Source organism: Poecilia reticulata, linkage group LG20 (assembly GCF_000633615.1).
Source record: "Poecilia reticulata strain Guanapo linkage group LG20, Guppy_female_1.0+MT, whole genome shotgun sequence".
Lineage (NCBI taxonomy): Eukaryota > Metazoa > Chordata > Actinopteri > Cyprinodontiformes > Poeciliidae > Poecilia > Poecilia reticulata.
Window position 1 is genome coordinate 21,224,602 of NC_024350.1, and position 13,479 is coordinate 21,238,080.

General features: G+C 40.8%; 1 protein-coding gene across 2 annotated transcripts; it reads left to right on the top strand.

Annotated features, from left to right (window-relative positions):
* The first annotated feature begins 1,699 nt into the window (after positions 1 to 1,699).
* Positions 1,700 to 13,112, top strand: prpf4bb (pre-mRNA processing factor 4Bb). Of its 2 annotated transcripts, none has more exons than XM_008396571.1 (16): positions 1,700 to 1,807; positions 3,326 to 3,401; positions 3,744 to 4,873; positions 6,517 to 6,690; positions 6,824 to 6,982; positions 7,161 to 7,242; positions 7,348 to 7,549; positions 8,903 to 8,976; positions 9,090 to 9,180; positions 9,342 to 9,489; positions 9,970 to 10,107; positions 10,187 to 10,340; positions 10,426 to 10,540; positions 10,719 to 10,870; positions 10,951 to 11,037; positions 11,943 to 13,112. In XM_008396571.1, exons 1-16 carry the CDS (start codon positions 1,749 to 1,751, stop codon positions 12,144 to 12,146), a joined length of 3,045 nt encoding a protein of 1,014 aa, XP_008394793.1. In that variant the 5' UTR covers positions 1,700 to 1,748; the 3' UTR covers positions 12,147 to 13,112. The 2 variants fall into 2 exon arrangements, with proteins under 2 accessions (XP_008394793.1, XP_017157488.1); XM_017301999.1 differs by having other exon boundaries at positions 8,906 to 8,976.
* Positions 13,113 to 13,479: the final 367 nt, after the last annotated feature.

The following is a 13,479-nucleotide window of genomic DNA, read 5'->3' on the forward strand; positions in this document are numbered from 1 at the left end:
TCATCGATATCACTGGTACTGTGGTATCACTGATCCCACAGTATAAAACCTAGAAGAAACAATTTTTCAAAGAAAGAGGACTTAGCTTTGTGCAACCTGCACAGATATGTAATCATAAAGTGTGTGATGGAAAACTCGGCGTTGTGATTCAGCACACAGCATTCGTCTCATACTGTTCACGGTGAGGATTTACTGGGCACACGGGAACAGAGGTTTCAGCTGACGGGATATCTAATGGCCCTGTCTGGATCTTTAATCTGCAGAGAGACCTCCAGTTTGCAACTTTAACAAATAAATCTGGGACACATGCTGTATCAGAAGGCTAAACCTGTGAGTTATAGTTTCAGAATGCCTGCAGGAGCAGATTCAGATTCCCATACAGTTTCAAAATAAAATGAAAAGCACTTCTTTTATTTTTGTCTTCATGCTCTCTTAACCCAAAACAATAAGTCTTCCAAACATAAGAGAATGTTGTTATGTACAGATCTGATATCAAGCAGGAATATTCCATCTGTGGAGTGATCGTCCATAACACTCTGAACTTCCATTACTTTCTCACCACTCTGCAAAAGCAGCTGCAGGTGCCTCACAATAACACAATTTACAGCTTCAAATAAAACTGTCAAGAGTGGATAATCACGCTCTGCATCCTTAAAAGCCCTGAGTTTTCACTGGGGCTTCAGGAGCCATGTTTCATCTTTGTAGCTTTGCAGAGATAATCTCCTCAGTTTTATTGGGGTCTCAATATTTACTAGTTTTCTGCCAGCAACTGATCCATAATCACCTAAAATATTTTTTTGATTCTTGGAATGTATACCATAATTGGTCAGGCATATCTTAAATTTGTTTTCTAAAACCATTTTTGACTTTTTCAAACATTGACAAAATTTATATTTTCAATTTGTAAGTCTCAATTCGTTGGGCCTCCGCTATTTGTTTTTCCTGTTTGAGACCTGCATCTTGGCTTAATGTCTCTCATGTATTTCTAGAGGATTTAGATCTGAGGACTGGAAAGGTTACATTTGGATCTTGTGAAGCATTTCTGTGCTGATTTGTCCACATGTTTTTAGATCATTGTAGAATTGACAACAAGCTCTTATGTAACTGCAGTTCACAGCAATAGTGCACATGGAGGAATAAACCATGCTGACCACACGATCCAGTAACTGACATCAATGTGGTGCTGCTAAGCCCAACAACTTGGTTTTACTCTCCAAATGTTTCCCCTGAAAATCCTGACTGCTCCTGATAATTGGTCATTACTGCCTTACAACCGACAAGGACAGAATGAGGACAGAATGAGGACAGAATGAGGACAGAACGAAGACAGTCCTCGCTTTAGAGATACGTGGATTAAAGTTAAATGCAATAACATTGAAAATCTCACCAAATATTCTAAGCATTTTTGATGTATTTGTTTTCTTTCTATTGTGGAAATTCAATGCATTTTTTCTCTAAATCTAAAAAAAATGAATTGATTCTTTATCATTTTAGCTAAAGTTATTAAGACCCGTTATGGAAGGTGCAAAGAGACAAATGTGGCTGCACAAGTTGCAGGCCCCTGGACTAGGTCCCCTGTTGAGTGACTCGACACTTCTAAATTAGAGAAGGACCCCTCCTACTGGACAAGATAGGTATTGAGCTCAATTGGTGCCTGCAATTCACCGCCAACAAGTCAGGGGGCAGACCTGCGTCATGGAAACAGTGAACTTCTTACAGCCGAAGAAGAACTTGCTTAGCTGAGCAAAATGGCTGACGTTGAGATGGACATCATGTCCAGAAGAATGAATAATGGCAACGAACACGTGTAAGTTTTTCTATGAAAACCAGTTCATATCGACAGCTACAGGATGCGAGCAGATTTGGGGTCTCAAATTAAAAGAGAACCGTTTGTAATCAGAAAGAGAACAGCGCCGCAGGTTCACGTTGTTACCGGAGCATGCTAATGGCTTCAGCTAACTGGCCAATGTACTTTAGCTTAGCTAGACCTAAGTTTCCCTAAACTCCCGAGCTGAAAGTGTACATTAATTATATTTATCCGCGATTGAGCGTGTGCTCATATATAGCAAGTATTTTTCATTTTATTTTTTGAGCACTTCGTTGTTGTATGCTGGCTTAGTTCATGTAGCGTGCTAGTTATAAGTTTGCTAAAGACGTTAGCATATCTGAGCTCATAAAACAGCCTTGGCGGTCTGGGTCAGAGGAACGGCTAACAAGTCAAGTTGACATGACAGTACATTAGTGCTGGCGCTACACCTATTGGTTGTAATTGATCCTATTGTTTATATTCTAGTAGTCGCTTTAGTTCCAGGTTAAATCGAGAACATTACGTAATCCAACGCTTATACTTGGGCTAGCAGCGGTTCGGCTTATAATGGCTTCGGTTGTAATCTTTGTTCCCTATGAGCAGGAAACAGATAAATTGCACACTGTATCTTCGCAACGTATTTTATAGTTTTTGAAAAAAATAAGCCTTTCCTTCGAATTATATTAATAAAGAATGGCTGCAAACGTTTGACATAAACAGAACTTGTCTATGTAAAAACTAATGTCAAGTATAAGGCTTATTTTTTATATTTTTTGCTGTTTTTTGTTGTTGTTGTTTTTCCCACCAATACTAGTACATTTTGGATTTTAAGTTATAAAGTTCACCAAAAAGTTACAGGTTGTATCACAATATCAAAATCATGAAGAAACAGGTCAAGATCAAGGTCCTCTTATTTTTGGTTTCATCCCAAATTCATATTCCATCCACCACAGCATCCGACTGTCTCACATCAGACCCAATTTAGTAATCTGGATAGAAATATGTTAACTTTCATCCTGCCAGAAAGTGCAGTTGGATTGCGACATGTTTCTATGGAGACTGCCTTAAACAGAAATACAGTGGATACTTGCTTGAAATTGTACAGTCTGTGTGTGCTTGCAGCTCTAAAACATCTGTCCTGTTACACAGGAGATAAGTCTACAGAATTTCAGAAATAGCGATATCTGTAATATGTTTCCAACACAATATATTTAGCAGCATGAGATAAATGTGGTGATCTTTAGTTGCTTATTTGAAGTATTGGCTTTATTAGGTTTTTATTTCTTTGAAGTTCAATGCAAGCCATTTGGAGCAAGCCAAAATGGTTCAAGCAAATTAAATCATTTACAGTTTTCTAACATGTGTAAAGGTTTCATGGTGAAAACTTATTGTTTCACCATAAAACCTGTGTGAAAACCTTTTTTTTTTCCCATTTGACTTGCACTACTTTGAAGTATTTTTCGTTTTGCAATCTTGAACTTTTTTGACAGCATTAATATTTTTGTCTTGAATAAACAGAAAGCAAGACCTGGAGACAAATGAGAGGAGCGGAAATGAAGACAGTGGAGACTTGTCAGAAGAAGAAGGGGAAGAGGTAAAAACTAACAGTTGACAACAAACACTGGTTTATATTTAACTAAATGTTTAACATTTTAATTTAGTGTCTGCATGCCTTTTGCCATAAATATTTTTCTGGGATTTCAAGAAAATTAACTTGAGTGGATTTAAGTAAAATGTGTGTAAAATGGATAATTAAAACAGCAAACTCTACACTACTGATTTGTTGTTTCCTCACTTTAAGTCCATATAAAATGTATATAAACTTGAAAAGTTGACAGTTACTGACGTTGGACAAATTATTTAGCTTGAAAGTAAAACAAGTCTTCCTTCCATGATTGCACTGATGCATTTTATTCCTTTTATTGTCCCGTCCCAGGAGCAAGCTGGAACTAATGGTGAGAAGACTGAGGAAGGGTCCAAGCATCACAGCAGCAGCAGCGGGAAACACAAGAGGAAAAAACACAAACATCGCAGTAAGCACAAAAAGCACAAACACGCAGCCGAGGAAGACAAGGACAAGAAGCGTAAGCATCGTCACAAACATCGGAAGCATAAACGCAAAGAGACCTCCTCCCCCGCCGAAGGCGCCCCCTTTGGGTCAGCTGGCAACAGGAAGGTGGAATCCTCTCCGTCCTCTGGAAACCCAAGTCTGGACGACCGGGCCGTGTTGGAGGACCTGGAAAAGCAGAGGGCGTTGATCAAAGCTGAACTGGACAGCCAGTTGATGGAGGGGAAGGTTCAGTCTGGCATGGGCTTGATCCTGCAGGGGTATAACTCCGGATCCGAGGAGGATGGAGAGGCGAGGTTCAGAAACGGAGAACAGCGTCCAAGGGGCAGCTCAGGTAAACTCATATCTCCCAGAGGGGAAAAAAGTGGGAAATCTAGAAGGGACTCAACAGAGGGCAGTAAATCCGTCTCCAAGCGTCGCAGCCGGAGCAAGTCTGCAGATAAAGCTGCTAAGGAGGCAAAGCCGGACAAGGGGACCAAAAGCAGCAAGGAAACTGCAGTTAAAGATCGAAGCCGAGCAAGGAGCAGGTCAAAAGACAGAAAACAGTCAGCCAGCACGGATCGCTTCAAGGAGAAAAGGAAGTCCAATTCCCCTCCCAGCTTCAGGAACGAGCAGAAGGTGAGTCGCACCGACAAGCGTTCGCCTCCGCAGCGAGAAGAAAGACCAAACCAGGACAGAACGAGCAGACGCTCCAAATCGCCTGTCCGAGAACGGCCGAGTCGCTCGGATGCCGACCGCGACAAACGGCCGCCGAAGTCGCCGTCCAAGGACGCTTCACTGGGGAAAGAGAACCGCTCCCCTCACAGACGAGGAGCCCACAGCCCAGCAAGAAAACGCAGCGCCTCCCCCCGCCACAGAGACGCCCATCACACCTCGGCCAGCGCCTCGGACCGGACTTCAAAACATTCTCCACCCAGAAGGTCTCCGCCCAGGAGAGCGCGCAGTCGCTCACTGGACGCCAGGAGGCGGGAGGCAGACAGACAGGACTCCCCTATAAGGTTGGTTAGCAACTGCAAATGCCTATAAAATATCACAAATGTGACATGTTATTAATTCAAATCAAAGCACAGAGATATATATTTTAGAAGTTTATTTCCGTTTATTTTGATGATTCCATATTCAGAAAACCTGAATTTTACATAAGATCAATAAAACTTTATTTTCAAAGATATGTTCTGCTGCTAACTTAATATTTGTCCAGCAGACTGCCATTAACACTCTTTATGGGAAAGTGTGCCACAAAAAGTCATTTCTGAAAGAATTGGCTGTTTCTTAATTAATGGAAAGATGAATGGAAGGAAAAGCTGGTGTGGAAAAAGATGCAGAAGAAACTGGAAAATTGGAATTGGGACGTAAACACAGCAGTGTTTCCCAAAACTGTGTTGCCCATAAAATCCTATTTTATTGGTCTCATGTAAACATCCAGTTGGGCCTTCCAACAGCAAAAAACTGTAAGAATGGATTGTAACTATACAAGGAGACATCATTTTTCTTTCAAAGACGCGTGGATTAAAACAGTTCCGATTTGTAATGTTGAAGCATTTTAAAAGATGACCAGGAGTAAACAAACTGGAAGTTTAATCAGATTTTATTATTTAATAGACTAAATTAAAGAGCAGCAAATCCGCCAGCTAATAACCAAGAAGCGTTGAGTGAGACCTTTGTGAGCAATGATTGAAAAGAAATATTTTAATTACCGTATTTTCCGCACTATAAGGCGCACCTAAAAACCTTCAATTTCCTCAAAAGCCGACAGTGCGCCTTATAATCCGGTGCGCCTTATATATGGACCAATATTGAGCCACAACAGGTCTAGAAACTACGGTAAGCAGCCGCCGACTTAATTTTCCCCCGTAGAAGAAGAAGTGCGCGGTGCATGCTGGGATAGTTGTCAGAACGCTGGTTTGTTAATAAAGTTTGATAATACATTTAAAGCCAGGGGGGATGAGGGGCGGGGGAAGAGAGACAGAGACTGCGGCGGCAGCGTGTCTGTTGGTCTGTGTTACCCAGAAAGCAGTTGGGCACAATATCGCAACACCAACACCGCGAGTGAAACAATGACTGGGGCAGACTACTATATAAAGTACTCGGGGACCACTTCTTTACAAATGTGGATGTGTAATAATAGAGTACGAAACAAATTGGCAACCCAAACTGAAGCATCTATTCTATGTGCCCCATAATGCGGTGCTCCTTATATATTAAAAAAGTTTTAAAACCTTATAGTGAGGAAAATATGGTATTTAGAAGTCAATAGAAATGATCTGATCTGAAACTTGTGTTGAAAGCACCAGTTAGGTTAAACATAGAGGTTCTTGAAGATTTAATAGTTCAAAGATCTGAAGACAGAAACCCTCTTTAGAGAAGAGCTAAAGAGGGTTAAACTCTTCATTACTGATGGATCACAAATTATATTGCTGACATAATAGCACCCCAACCATCTAAATATTCAAATAAAATTCTGTCCTGTGTCCGGGTTTCCATTTTAAAATGTTCTTTCCTGGACCTAAAATGGAAAGGCCCCTTTCCTTCATTTCAGAATCAATATAACTTGTCAGATTTTCATTTTTTTGTCGATCAGCCTTAGCTAGAGTCAGTTATACAAACAATGCCATATGATGCTGGTGGATTCCTTATACAGAAAGCGATCCAGGGCCGATGCCGGACCACTCGGAGACAGAACACGGGAGAAGAGTCCCAGGTCGGTGTCTCGTCGCAGAGTGAGTCGCTCTCCTCTCAGGAGGAGGTCTCCGTCGCTGCCACGACGCTCTCGCTCCTCGCCTCGCAGGCGAAGCAGGTCTCCACTCAGGCGCAGGTAATTCCTGCTCATGGTTTGACTGTGAATTCATCCTTTGTGATAGAAAATGTTTTTGTGCTTTCCGAAAGCAGCTTACTCAATAGTTGCGTATAATTACTGATTACTAAATCTACCCATGCATGAATTGCAGGTCTGGTGAGAGAGACCGGTATGGAAGACTCCGCCAGTATCGGCGCTCAATGTCCCGGGATCGGGAGAGAAGAAGACGACGCAGCAGAGATGAAGACAAGTTCAAAGGAAGCCTTTCAGAGGGAATGAAACTTGACCAGGAATCCTCAGACGATGAAATGTGAGAAAAGACATTTCTCTTTTTGGCTCTGTACTTTTTATTAGACATTCTAAAAAACATGATGCGTACATGCACTACTGGTCCGAATAAATCTGTTCTTTTTGGAAAGCGATTGTGTAAAGAAACTGGTAGGTGATCACATAATTGATTACTTATTGGTTTTATTTGGTGTTTGCAGGTTGGAAGACTTTGAAGGTGAGGAGATCGATGAAGAAGCTCTTATTGAGCAACGCCGTCAGCAGCGCATGGCCATCGTCCAGGTCTGTTCACGTCCACTCCGTTCTCCACACACACATCTGCTGGGAGTTCAACAGAGAGGAAGCTGACGGTTCTAGGGTTGATCCATTCCTCTTGTCTCCACACAGAAATACAAGACGGCGAACGAGGAGACCAACATGGTGTCGGAGCCCAGCAGCCCTCAGAGCAGCACACGTAGCCGATCGCCTTCACCCGACGACATCTTGGAGCGCGTCGCCGCCGACGTCAAGGAGTACGAACGGGAAAACCTCAACACGTTCGAGGCCAGCATCAAAGCCAAGCACAACCTCATCGCCCAGGAGAAAGACGGTAAAGTCCCAGTGGAGATGGCCGAACGAACCAATCAGCTGAGTTGTCTGCAGCTCCGATGAAAAATTTAGCTATAGGACACTTTGGTCATGTTATTTTGGCCTTTGTTTCAGGGTGGAATGAATACACAGAAGATGACTTCTATGATTTGTTTTTAATAGAAGTTAAATTAAGTCACAGGGTCAAAACTATTCAAACAGGGTGAAATATAAACATTCACCTCGTTTCACATTTTAAAGAAACCAGCCTGTTTAAACTCTGGTGGTCAAATACCCAGATGGGTTAAAGCTGATAAGGGACTTTTGACCAAATATTTATGTTACAATTTGAACCTGCATGTTTACTTTTGACCTCATTATCCTCAGTGAAGTAAGACTTGTTGCTAAAAGTCACAGGGAATATGTTCATTAAAATAAACTATTAAAGGCTCCGAACACACATTTATGCAAGTGTAGAAGTGAATATGCTGCCATTTAAGTCCAATTTTAAGCATTTTCAGAAGCACATAGTACATTTTCAGTAGATTTTGGATAATAATAAAACATAAAAACTTGTTACTACCTTACCTGCAATAGATCAGGCTGATTTTAGAGAAGCAAAAAGAGAATTTCCTGCTTCCACCAGGAAACTTTCCGCTTTTAAGTTGAGAGATTAAAAAAAGATAGAGTATTTTTAATGAATGCGATGTAATATTTTTAAACTGACTTTAATAGGTAAGTTGGAAAAAATTACCGCTGGTTACCAAAAGAAAAATAATTTAAAATGTTCTACATCATAATCTCTCCATGTTGACAAAAAAATAGAAACCGACTCAGACAAGAAGTCATGTTTCTTTGATTATATGAAACTATTTTAAGTATAACTATATTAATGTACTGATTTCTGACATTATTTACCATAATAATTTGTGAAAATTTACGAAAATTCCAATGATTTTGGACATCAAATGTGTCTGCAGCTTTCAGCTTTATTTCTTATTAGAGGCAGAATAACGCTGTTACAAAGGTTAGATATGTAAACAGAAACGATTCGACAAGAATCATAACAATCTGATATATATCAGACTGCATTAAAAGCCGACGTGTAAAAGCCTTTAATAAACCGCTGGCTTGATCTGTTTGAAAAGTGCAGCATTGTGAGGCAGGGATTTTAATTGAATATCTTTTTCTGTCATGTGTTCATTCAGTTGCTGGCTTGTTTTCCAAAGCCTGGTTGTGTCTGCTTCCTGCAGCATGTTTTGAGCTCTGCAGAGTATGTTAATCAAACACAGATTTACTGTTTTATTAAACGACGTGTTGAGCCGAGCAACTCACCGCCTCTCCTTCTGGTTGCTTTTTGTTTGTTTTGTTTCAGCAGCCAACCCAAAGAAGCCTTCAGCCCCCGACATGTTTACAGAGTCAGATGACATGTTTGCTGCTCACTTCGATGTAAGTACTCGGGGTTTCACCCGCTTTGCAGCTCAGCGAAGATTTTCTATGGTTAACAGAAGAAAAATCATCTGAGGGGCTCAGATGACGATTGGCCTTCTTTGTCTCTGCAGAGCGCCAGAATGAGAGCAGCAGGTGTCGGAAAGGACTTCAAGGAGAACCCCAACCTCAGGGACAACTGGACCGATGCTGAGGGTTACTACAGTAAGTGCTTCCAAATCCTGGAACATAATCGTCTTTGATCCTGCAACTTTAGAGTCCATCACGGTCATGTTTTGTCAGATTCTCTGCAAGTTATTCTGCATTTCAGGTTGTAAAACAGCCTTGTTCACATGAATAATTATGTTTTTTGTCTCTATTTTTAGGGGTAAACATTGGTGAGACATTAGACAAGCGCTATGATGTTTACGGCTACACAGGCCAGGGTGTGTTTAGCAACGTGATCAGAGCCAGGGACACTGCCAGGGCTGGCCAGGAGGTGGCGGTCAAGATCATCCGAAACAACGAGCTCATGTGAGTCACTTAAGTCAACTGCAGCTTTAGGAACTCGAGAGCTTGAAAGTTATTTGTATATTGACAGTTTTTGGCTTTAGTGTTGGAAAAGTGTAGATGAAAATTTTAAGTATTGGGGTAAAAAAAGCACGTACAATCCTAAACTTTATTTTCTTTTAACTGAAAATGATCCGCTCCAACCAAATGTTTATTTGTGTATCATGTCAGAGCTTAAGATGAACATATTTATGCATTGATGTCACATTACAACCACAAGCCTTAGAGTATTTTATTGGAATTTTATTTGACAGACCAGCAGTTTAATCAGTTATTTATCTGTCATAAAAATGTGGCAGTTTTTCATCAAAGATAAACGGCCATGTTTTTGAAAAGTTAGATGAAATTGTGCAAGAAATTTGAAGATTTGAGTCTTAAAAAGTATGAAAAGTATAAAGTATGAATTTGTTATGCACCTGTAACACGCGTGTTTTTGGTAAACAGGCAGAAAACCGGTTTGAAAGAGTTGGAGTTCCTCAGGAAGCTGAACGACGCTGATCCCGACGACAAGTTCCACTGCCTTCGCCTCTTCCGCCACTTCTACCATAAGCAGCATCTTTGTCTTGTTTTCGAGCCTCTGAGGTACCGAGCGCCAGCTTTTCCTCTTGCATTACTGCATTCATCTCACCTCAATTGTTCACGACTTGTGTTTTTTGCGTAGCATGAATTTGCGAGAGGTGCTGAAGAAATACGGCAAAGACGTCGGGCTCCACATCAAAGCCGTTCGATCGTACAGCCAGCAGCTCTTCTTGGCCCTCAAGCTGCTCAAGCGATGCAACATCCTCCATGCTGACATCAAGCCAGACAACATCCTGGTACCATCAACATTCACACCTTCTGTCATATTCGAAGTAGCATCCTCACATATCCAATGTCATTGTATTGTCTCTTAAATGAAAGGTGAACGAATCCAAAACCATCCTGAAGCTCTGCGACTTTGGCTCTGCATCACATGTCGCTGACAATGACATCACACCATATCTAGTCAGCCGGTTTTACAGAGCTCCAGAAATTAGTAAGTTGCACTGTTATTTGGTTTTTACAATAAATAAAAGAGATGAAAGACTTGAGTTTTCTAAAATAATCAGTGCGACTTCATGCTGCTGCAATAAAAGAGGGATATTTTAAGCCTTTTACTCGTCTATAATAGAGCCGCTAGTAAGTTTCTGTGTGACCTCGGGTTTCCTCCTCAGTCATAGGGAAGCCTTACGACTACGGCATCGACATGTGGTCCGTTGGCTGCACTTTATACGAGCTGTACACCGGCAGAATCCTGCTTCCCGGATCTTCCAACAATCACATGCTGAAGCTGGCGATGGACCTCAAGGGCAAGATGCCCAACAAGGTAGCGTTGCATCACGTCCCTTCAGTGAAGTGAGAAATGTTGCTGCTCTGTGATGCAACTGTGTGGATCCTTTTCTTTAGATGATACGTAAAGGCTTGTTCAAAGACCAGCACTTCGATCAGAACTTGAACTTCCTGTACATTGAAGTAGACAAAGTGACTGAAAGGGTAAGATGATCTTAAGATTTATAGTGCTTTGCAGAAGTACTTATCCCCAATCAACTTTTTCATGAAAAAAACACATTTCAATGTATTTTGTTCATCTTATGATAAATTAATAGACTGTAAAGTAGGACGTAAATTACAAAATGTTTATATTCATCCCTGCTTACTTTGATACCCCTAAATGAAATCAAGTGTAACTCTGAAAGAGAACGTCATTGTTCAAGATTTTTCCTGACATTTGTTGTCTTTTCTGGACTTAAATCGCACTAGTTTCTCCTGTAGTGTTTGTTGCAATTATGGGAAAGGATTAGGTTCAAAATACCAACAAAATTCAAATGAAATGTTGTAACTCATTTCATCAAAGTATCTTGTGACGCTGTGGGTAGGATGAATATAGCAGTCAGTTTTGCAAATCATCTGAGGAGGCTTCTGACTGAAAACTGTTGCTGCAACTTTTCTAGAAATGGGGGTCATTATTCTGGTATTAACTTTTTGCTGTGCTCACAGTTGTAAAAACAATACCTTGTTGCCACATATATGCATCATAGCAACTGCCTGAAATAAAAAAAGAATAAATGAGGGCAACAGTTATTCCATTGTTGCCCAGCATCCAGGACCAAAGGAATAATTATCCAAACATGCAACAAGGAAAACCAGAAATAAAAAGACCAGCTGTCAGAGCTGCTCCAACATGCTGCCACTATGAGCTGCGAAATTTATGAAACCTTTTTATAATTTTCCTTCCACTTTAGAATTCTTTACAACATAAAATGTCAGTGAAATATGTAGAATTTTATCACTGTGACAAAATCTAAAAATGTTGAAGGGGTGATGACACTTTTGTGTTTTTATTTTCTGCTTTTTTATGTTTGTTTTAACTTTGATCTGACTCGTCTGTGGTCCAATAGGAGAAAGTGACTGTAATGAGCACCATGAACCCCACCAAAGACCTGCTGGCGGAGCTGATAGGCGGTCAGCGACTTCCTGAGGACCAGAGGAAGAAGGTCATGCAGCTGAAGGACCTGCTGGAGAGCACGCTGATGCTGGACCCGGCTAAGCGCATCAGTATAAACCAGGCTCTGCAGCACCCGTTTATCCAGGAGAAAATCTAACCCCCTAAACGCCACAAACACTCCCAAGAGCCGACGGGACAGAATCGACCACTAAACCAGCTCTGTAAGGGACTCTGCAGCGAGGCGCCTGACCTCTACAGATTTACAGAATGTCATCTTTTCTTTTCTTTTCTTTTTTTTTCCCTGCTCCGCGTTACGTTTCTTGTAAATAGATCACTGCAACGGTAGCCATTCTGGACACGCTGACTTTCTCTTGGTTTTCATGGTAAACCCTCCCCTCATACGCTGCAATGCAGTGACAGACTTTTTATTTAACGGGCACTGGAGTTACAGATGTTTAAAAAGAAAACGTATAATTTCTGTAAATACTTTAACATCTATTGCATCAAACGATATCAAGCAGCAGACGGTTGAATTTTGTGGTAGAAGCAGACGTCATGTTTGGTTTTGAACCTGGCTGTGGGACGATGCATGCTTTTTGAATGAGCACCCTTTGTACTCTGTATGTGGTGCCAGCCTGTGTAAATGCTCCGTGTCTGCAAACCCCGAGTCCCACATGTAACGGTAAACCGACTTCATCCCATGCTCTGACACTTGACCCAAATTGAAGGAAAAAATGCATATGCATTCTCGATTAACTTTACATTTTTATTTTTATTTTGTGTTTTAATCCTTTTCCTTCCTCCTCCCTCCCCTGCACTCTGGCTACATCCTGGCTCTAAAGGCTCTCACATTCAAGTGCCTCCAGTATGAGCCTGGTGTTTGACGCACCAAACAATGCTGGCCTGTAGAAGCCACACCTCTTCTCCTCGCCCTCCAAACGTTGTGTGTGTATATATAGTCCACAGTTACTGTCCTTTCCTGTATCTAATTTGTTTCTTTACATCCAGTGGTAAAACAAATCTTGTGATTTCAATAAAGAATAGTCGTGGAAACGCTGCGGAGAGAACACCTTCAGTATCAAATGGCTTTTTAGTAATAAAATGTTTCCCATTATTAAACAAACTCGTATTTTTTTTTTCGTGCTGCATCACACTTTCTGAATAGTAACTCGAATGATGTCAGGTGAGATGATCACAGGTTTTAATAGGAAGGTGCATTTAAAACATGAATTATGCGCAGTGATCTACTTAGTCTTTTTCTGTCAATTTAACTATAGTTGTCAAATAATTATCGAACAAAAGATTAAATAAGCACAATACAAAAATGCAAACCTATTCAATAAATTTGAATATTAAAAAGTTATTACATTATTGCAGTAGCTAAATTCACCTTGTAACATGTTAATTACACAGACTGATTCTTTGAAGCCTTTTATTTCTGATAATTGATTTCCCACTTACAACTAATAAAAACATGGCATTTAAGATTA